At 48.9% G+C, this 8,079-nt stretch overlaps 1 protein-coding gene across 1 annotated transcript; it reads left to right on the top strand.

Moving 5' to 3' along the window:
* The first annotated feature begins 344 nt into the window (after positions 1-344).
* Positions 345-1,762, top strand: LOC120032116 (mucin-21-like). The gene is made up of 2 exons (XM_038978058.1): positions 345-357; positions 495-1,762. Exons 1-2 carry the CDS (start codon positions 345-347, stop codon positions 1,760-1,762), a joined length of 1,281 nt encoding a protein of 426 aa, XP_038833986.1.
* Positions 1,763-8,079: the final 6,317 nt, after the last annotated feature.

The raw sequence follows: 8,079 nt of genomic DNA, 5'->3' as shown, positions 1-8,079 counted from the left end.
GGGTGGTGTGGTGGGTGAAGGGCTGGGGGGAGGGGTGGGGTGGTGTTTTGGGGCGGTGTGGTGGGTGGAGGGGAGGGAGGGGTGGGGTGGTTTGTGGGAGTTCTTCATAATGGACTTTTGCCCTGCAGTAGGTCAACTGGAGCGTTGAACTCAACAGCAGTGATTAGAGGACCTCAGTGCTTGTCTGGTCAATCTGACGTTTTTCTACATGGACTTTTGCTCTTAAAGAGGGTCAACTTTAACGAACCGTCAAGGTCAGAAGGTCAAGTAGCTGAATCACTTGGCATTCTAAAAGGCTTTCTAATGCCTAGTTAAATAAAGGTTCAAACATTTTTATTTTAAGAATGGATACTCACGGTCAGCTAAACCACTGTATACTTCTACTTAAGCGTCCTATTTTATTGAACTGTTGACCTGACATTTACACTACGTTGGCTACATTACATAGTGACATGTTGAGAGTCCTCTCCTCTTCTCCATCCTAAACACTGGAGCTACTGCTGAGAGTCCTCTCCTCTTCTCCATCCTAAACACTGGAGCTACTGCTGAGAGTCCTCTCCTCTCCTCCATCCTAAACACTGGAGCAACTACTGAGAGTCCTCTCCTCCCCTCCATCCTAAACACTGGAGCTACTGCTGAGAGTCCTCTTCTCTTCTCCATCCTAAACACTGGAGCAACTACTGAGAGTCCTCTCCTCTTCTCCATCCTAAACACTGGAGCTACTGTTGAGAGTCCTCTCGTCTTCTCCATCCTAAACACTGGAGCAACTACTGAGAGTCCTCTCCTCCCCTCCATCCTAAACACTGGAGCTACTGCTGAGAGTCCTCTTCTCTTCTCCATCCTAAACACTGGAGCTACTGCTGAGAGTCCTCTCGTCTTCTCCATCCTAAACACTGGAGCTACTACTGAGAGTCCTCTCCTCCCCTCCATCCTAAACACTGGAGCTACTACTGAGAGTCCTCTCGTCTTCTCCATCCTAAACACTGGAGCTACTGCTGAGAGTCCTCTCCTCTTCTCCATCCTAAACACTACTGCTGAGAGTCCCCTCCTCTTCTCCATCCTAAACACTGGAGCTACTGCTGAGAGTCCACTCGTCTTCTCCATCCTAAACACTGGAGCTACTGCTGAGAGTCCTCTTCTCTTCTCCATCCTAAACACTGGAGCTACTGCTGAGAGTCCTCTCGTCTTCTCCATCCTAAACACTGGAGCTACTACTGAGAGTCCTCTCCTCCCCTCCATCCTAAACACTGGAGCTACTACTGAGAGTCCTCTCGTCTTCTCCATCCTAAACACTGGAGCTACTGCTGAGAGTCCTCTCCTCTTCTCCATCCTAAACACTACTGCTGAGAGTCCCCTCCTCTTCTCCATCCTAAACACTGGAGCTACTGCTGAGAGTCCTCTCGTCTTCTCCATCCTAAACACTGGAGCTACTGCTGAGAGTCCTCTCGTCTTCTCCATCCTAAACACTGAAGCTACTGCTGAGAGTCCTCTCCTCCCCTCCATCCTAAACACTGGAGCTACTACTGAGAGTCCTCTCGTCTTCTCCATCCTAAACACTGAAGCTACTGCTGAGAGTCCTCTCCTCCCCTCCATCCTAAACACTGGAGCTACTACTGAGAGTCCTCTCGTCTCCTCCATCCTAAACACTGGAGCTACTGCTGAGAGTCCTCTCCTCTTCTCCATCCTAAACACTGGAGCTACTGTTGAGAGTCCTCTCGTCTTCTCCATCCTAAACACTGGAGCTACTTCAATCAATGAATAACATTAACACAATGAATCCATTTTAAACTTTCACGTCAAAATGTCCTCGACCAGGTCACTTTGAAACTCTATGTAACCAAAGCGTCAGTCATATTTAGGACCTGCAGAGGAAAATACCCTAACATTTACTGTAAGCATATTTCACAAGACAAAGAGGAGTGAGGTTCAACGTGCAGGGATTTGATTATGGCTACAGGGGATTACTGATTCTCAGCTTTCATGGCAATGAGACAGAACCAACTTTTCCTTCCTTCCCCCCATATTAGAATTATAATGATGGCATCTCATACTTCCTTTATCTAATGCTGTTGTTATGCCGATGAATGAGGACCCAAAAGCGACTTAACAAAAACAGAGTCTTTATTCCAAACTTAAACAAAACGGTACTCCTGGATATATCTTAGATGACACCTGCTCACACGCAGCATCTGATGAAGGCAAAAACACGACAGGGCGGAACCAGGACACGGAACAGCAAACATCAAACAAAGATCCGACAAGGACAGAAGCGGAAAACAGAGGGAGAAATAGGAACTCTAATCAGAGGGCAAAATAGGGGACAGGTGTGAAAGATTAAATGAGGTAGTTAGGAGAATGAGGAACAGCTGGGAGCAGGAACGGAACGATAGAGAGAGAGCGAGAGAGGAAGAGAGGGAGGGGAAGAGAGAGGGAAAGAACCTACTAAGACCAGCAGAGGGAGACAAATGGAAGGGAAGCACAGGGACAAGACATGATAATCAAAAGACAAAACATGACAGTACCCCCCCACTCACCGAGCGCCTCCTGGCGCACTCGAGGAGGAACCCTGGCGGCAACGGAGGAAATCATTAATCAACGAACGGTCCAGCACGTCCCGAGATGGAACCCAACTCCTCTCCTCAGGACCGTAACCCTCCCAATCCACTAAGTACTGGTGACCACGTCCCCGAGAACGCATGTCCATGATCTTCCGTACCTTGTAAATAGGTGCGCCCTCGACAAGGACGGGAGGGGGGGAGGGAAGACGAACGGGAGCGCGAAGAAAAGGCTTGACACAAGAGACATGGAAGACAGGGTGGACGCGACGAAGATGTCGCGGAAGAAGCAGTCGCACAGCGACAGGATTGACGACCTGAGAGACACGGAACGGACCAATGAACCGCGGAGTCAACTTGCGAGAAGCTGTCGTAAGGGGAAGGTTACGAGTGGAAAGCCACACTCTCTGACCGCGACAATACCTAGGACTCTTAATCCTACGTTTATTGGCGGCTCTCACAGTCTGCGCCCTGTAACGGCAAAGTGCAGACCTGACCCTCCTCCAAGTGCGCTCACAACGTTGGACAAAAGCCTGAGCGGAGGGAACGCTGGACTCGGCGAGCTGGGACGAGAACAGAGGAGGCTGGTAACCAAGACTACTCTGAAACGGAGATAGCCCTGTAGCAGACGAAGGAAGCGAGTTGTGAGCGTACTCAGCCCAGGGGAGCTGTTCTGCCCAAGACGCAGGGTTTCGAAACGAAAGGCTGCGTAAAATGCGACCAATCGACTGATTGGCCCTTTCTGCTTGACCGTTAGACTGGGGATGAAACCCGGAAGAGAGACTGACGGAAGCACCGATCAAACGACAGAACTCCCTCCAAAACTGTGACGTGAATTGCGGACCTCTGTCTGAAACGGCGTCTAACGGGAGGCCATGAATTCTGAACACATTCTCAATGATGATTTGTGCCGTCTCCTTAGCGGAAGGAAGCTTAGCGAGGGGAATGAAATGTGCCGCCTTAGAGAACCTATCGATAACCGTAAGAATCACAGTCTTCCCCGCAGACGAAGGCAGACCGGTAATAAAGTCTAAGGCGATGTGAGACCATGGTCGAGAAGGAATGGGAAGCGGTCTGAGACGACCGGCAGGAGGAGAGTTACCTGACTTAGTCTGCGCGCAGTCCGAACAAGCAGCCACGAAACGGCGCGTGTCCCGCTCCTGAGTAGGCCACCAAAACCGCTGGCGAATAGAAGCAAGCGTACCCCGAACACCGGGGTGGCCAGCTAACTTGGCAGAATGAGCCCACTGAAGAACAGCCAGACGAGTAGGGACAGGAACAAACAGAAGGTTACTAGGACAAGCGCGCGGCGACGCAGTGTGAGTGAGCGCTTGCTTTACCTGTCTCTCAATTCCCCAGACAGTCAACCCGACAACACGCCCTTCAGGGAGAATCCCCTCGGGGTCGGTAGAAACCACAGAAGAACTAAAGAGACGGGATAAGGCATCAGGCTTGGTGTTCTTATTCCCCGGGCGATAGGAAATCACGAACTCGAAACGAGCGAAAAACAACGCCCAACGAGCTTGACGTGCATTAAGTCGTTTGGCAGAACGGATGTACTCAAGGTTCTTATGGTCAGTCCAAACGACAAAAGGAACGGTCGCCCCCTCCAACCACTGTCGCCATTCGCCTATGGCTAAGCGGATAGCGAGCAGTTCGCGGTTACCCACATCATAGTTGCGTTCCGATGGCGACAGGCGATGAGAAAAGTAAGCGCAAGGATGAACCTTATCGTCAGACTGGAAGCGCTGGGACAGAATGGCTCCCACGCCCACCTCTGAAGCGTCAACCTCGACAATAAATTGTTTAGTGACGTCAGGAGTAACAAGGATAGGAGCGGATGTAAAACGCTTCTTGAGGAGATCAAAAGCTCCCTGGGCGGAACCGGACCACTTAAAGCAAGTCTTGACAGAAGTCAGAGCTGTGAGAGGGGCAGCCACTTGACCGAAATTACGAATGAAACGCCGATAGAAATTAGCGAAACCGAGAAAGCGCTGCAACTCGACACGTGACTTAGGGACGGGCCAATCGCTGACAGCCTGGACCTTAGCGGGATCCATCTGAATGCCTTCAGCGGAAATAACAGAACCAAGAAAAGTGACAGAGGAGACATGAAAGGCGCACTTCTCAGCCTTCACGTAGAGACAATTCTCTAAAAGGCGCTGGAGTACACGTCGAACGTGCTGAACATGAATCTCGAGTGACGGTGAAAAAATCAGGATATCGTCAAGGTAAACGAAAACAAAGATGTTCAGCATGTCTCTCAGTACATCATTGACTAATGCCTGAAAGACCGCTGGAGCATTAGAGAGACCGAACGGCAGAACCCGGTATTCAAAATGCCCTAACGGAGTGTTAAACGCCGTTTTCCACTCGTCCCCCTCTCTGATGCGTACGAGATGGTAAGCGTTACGAAGGTCCAACTTAGTAAAGAACCTGGCTCCCTGCAGCATCTCGAAGGCTGACGACATAAGGGGAAGCGGATAACGATTCTTAACCGTTATGTCATTCAGCCCTCGATAATCCACACAGGGGCGCAGAGTACCGTCCTTCTTCTTAACAAAGAAAAACCCCGCTCCGGCGGGAGAGGAAGAAGGCACCACGGTACCGGCGTTGAGAGAAACAGACAGATAATCCTCGAGAGCCTTACGTTCGGGAGCCGACAGAGAGTAAAGTCTACCCCGAGGAGGAGTGGTCCCCGGAAGGAGATCAATACAACAATCATACGACCGGTGAGGAGGAAGGGAGCTGGCTCTGGACCGACTGAAGACCGTGCGCAGATCATGATATTCCTCCGGCACTCCTGTCAAGTCACCAGGTTCCTCCTGAGTAGAGGGGACAGAAGACACAGGAGGGATAGCAGACATTAAACACTTCACATGACAAGAAACGTTCCAGGATAGGATAGAATTACTAGACCAATTAATAGAAGGATTATGACATACTAGCCAGGGATGACCCAAAACAACAGGTGTAAAAGGTGAACGAAAAATCAAAAAGGAAATGGTCTCACTGTGGTTACCAGATACTGTGAGGGTTAAAGGTAGTGTCTCACATCTGATACTGGGGAGAAGACTACCATCTAAGGCGAACATGGGCGTGGGCTTCCCTAACTGTCTGAGAGGAATGTCATGTTTCCGAGCCCATGCTTCGTCCATAAAACAACCCTCAGCCCCAGAGTCTATCAAGGCACTGCAGGAAGCAGCCGAACCGGTCCAGCGTAGATGGACCGACAAGGTAGTACAGGATCTTGATGGAGAGACCTGAGTAGTAGCGCTCACCAGTAGCCCTCCGCTTACTGATGAGCTCTGGCCTTTTACTGGACATGACATGACAAAATGTCCAGCAGAACCGCAATAGAGACAAAGGCGGTTGGTGATTCTCCGTTCCCTCTCCTTAGTCGAGATGCGAATACCTCCCAGCTGCATGGGCTCAGTCTCTGAGCTGATGGGAGAAGATGGTTGAGATGCGGAGAGGGGAAACACCGTTAACGCGAGCTCTCTTCCACGAGCTCGGTGACGAAGATCTACCCGTCGTTCTATGCGGATGGCGAGTGCAATCAAAGAGTCCACGCTGGAAGGAACCTCCCGGGAGAGAATCTCATCCTTAACCTCAGCGTGAAGTCCCTCCAGAAAACGAGCGAGCAACGCCGGCTCGTTCCAGTCACTGGATGCAGCAAGAGTGCGAAACTCTATAGAGTAATCCGTTATGGATCGATCACCTTGACATAGGGAAGCCAGGACCCTGGAAGCCTCCTTCCCAAAAACTGAACGATCAAAAACCCGTATCATCTCCTCTTTAAAGCTCTGATAATCGTTAGTACACTCAGCCCTTGCCTCCCAGATAGCTGTGCCCCACTCCCGAGCCCGACCAGTAAGGAGTGATATGACGTAGGCGATCCGAGCTCTCTCTCGTGAGTATGTGTTGGGCTGGAGAGAAAACACAATATCACACTGGGTCAGAAAGGAGCGGCACTCAGTGGGTTGCCCAGAGTAACATGGTGGGTTATTAACCCTAGGTTCCGAAGACTCGGAAGACCAGGAAGTAACAGGTGGCACGAGACGAAGACTCTGAAACTGTCCTGAGAGGTTGGAAACCTGAGCGGCCAGGGTCTCAACGGCATGACGAGCAGCAGACAATTCCTGCTCGTGTCTGCCGAGCATTGCTCCCTGGATCTCGATGGCAGTGTTGCGAGAATCCGTAGTCGCTGGGTCCATACTGGTCGGATCTTTCTGTTATGCCGATGAATGAGGACCCAAAAGCGACTTAACAAAAACAGAGTCTTTATTCCAAACTTAAACAAAACGGTACTCCTGGATATATCTTAGATGACACCTGCTCACACGCAGCATCTGATGAAGGCAAAAACACGACAGGGCGGAACCAGGACACGGAACAGCAAACATCAAACAAAGATCCGACAAGGACAGAAGCGGAAAACAGAGGGAGAAATAGGAACTCTAATCAGAGGGCAAAATAGGGGACAGGTGTGAAAGATTAAATGAGGTAGTTAGGAGAATGAGGAACAGCTGGGAGCAGGAACGGAACGATAGAGAGAGAGCGAGAGAGGAAGAGAGGGAGGGGAAGAGAGAGGGAAAGAACCTACTAAGACCAGCAGAGGGAGACAAATGGAAGGGAAGCACAGGGACAAGACATGATAATCAAAAGACAAAACATGACAGCTGTGTCTCCTAATGCTTCCTTTATCTAATGCTGTGTCTTCTAATGCTTCCTTTATCTAATGCTGTGTCTCCTAATGCTTCCTTTATCTAATGCTGTGTCTTCTAATGCTTCCTTTATCTAATGCTGTGTCTTCTAATGCTTCCTTTAACTAATGCTGTGTCTTCTAATGCTTCCTTTATCTAATGCTGTGTCTTCTAATGCTTCCTTTATCTAATGCTGTGTCTTCTAATGCTTCCTTTATCTAATGCTGTGTCTTCTAATGCTTCCTTTATCTAATGCTGTGTCTTCTAATGCTTCCTTTACCTAATGCTGTGTCTTCTAAAGCTTCCTTTATCTAATGCTGTGTCTTCTAATGCTTCCTTTATCTAATGCTGTGTCTTCTAATGCTTCCTTTATCTAATGATGTGTCTTCTAATGCTTCCTTTATCTAATGATGTGTCTTCTAATGCTTCCTTTATCTAATGCTGTGTCTTCTAATGCTTCCTTTACCTAATGCTGTGTCTCCTAATGCTTCCTTTATCTAATGCTGTGTCTTCTAATGCTTCCTTTATCTAATGTTGTGTCTTCTAATGCTTCCTTTATCTAATGATGTGTCTTCTAATGCTTCCTTTATCTAATGCTGTGTCTCCTAATGCTTCATTTATCTAATGCTGTGTCTTCTAATGCTTCCTTTATCTAATGCTGTGTCTTCTAATGCTTCCTTTATATAATGCTGTGTCTTCTAATGGCTCCTTTATCTAATGTTGTGTCTTCTAATGCTTCCTTTATCTAATACTGTGTCTTCTAATGCTTCCTATATCTAATGCTGTGTCTTCTAATGGCTCTTTTATCTAATGCTGTG

The sequence above is a fragment of the Salvelinus namaycush genome, chromosome 38 (genome assembly GCF_016432855.1).
Source record: "Salvelinus namaycush isolate Seneca chromosome 38, SaNama_1.0, whole genome shotgun sequence".
NCBI classification, from domain to species: domain Eukaryota; kingdom Metazoa; phylum Chordata; class Actinopteri; order Salmoniformes; family Salmonidae; genus Salvelinus; species Salvelinus namaycush.
The sequence above is the reverse complement of the archived record's forward strand: the minus strand, read 5'-3'. Positions and strand labels throughout refer to the sequence as shown.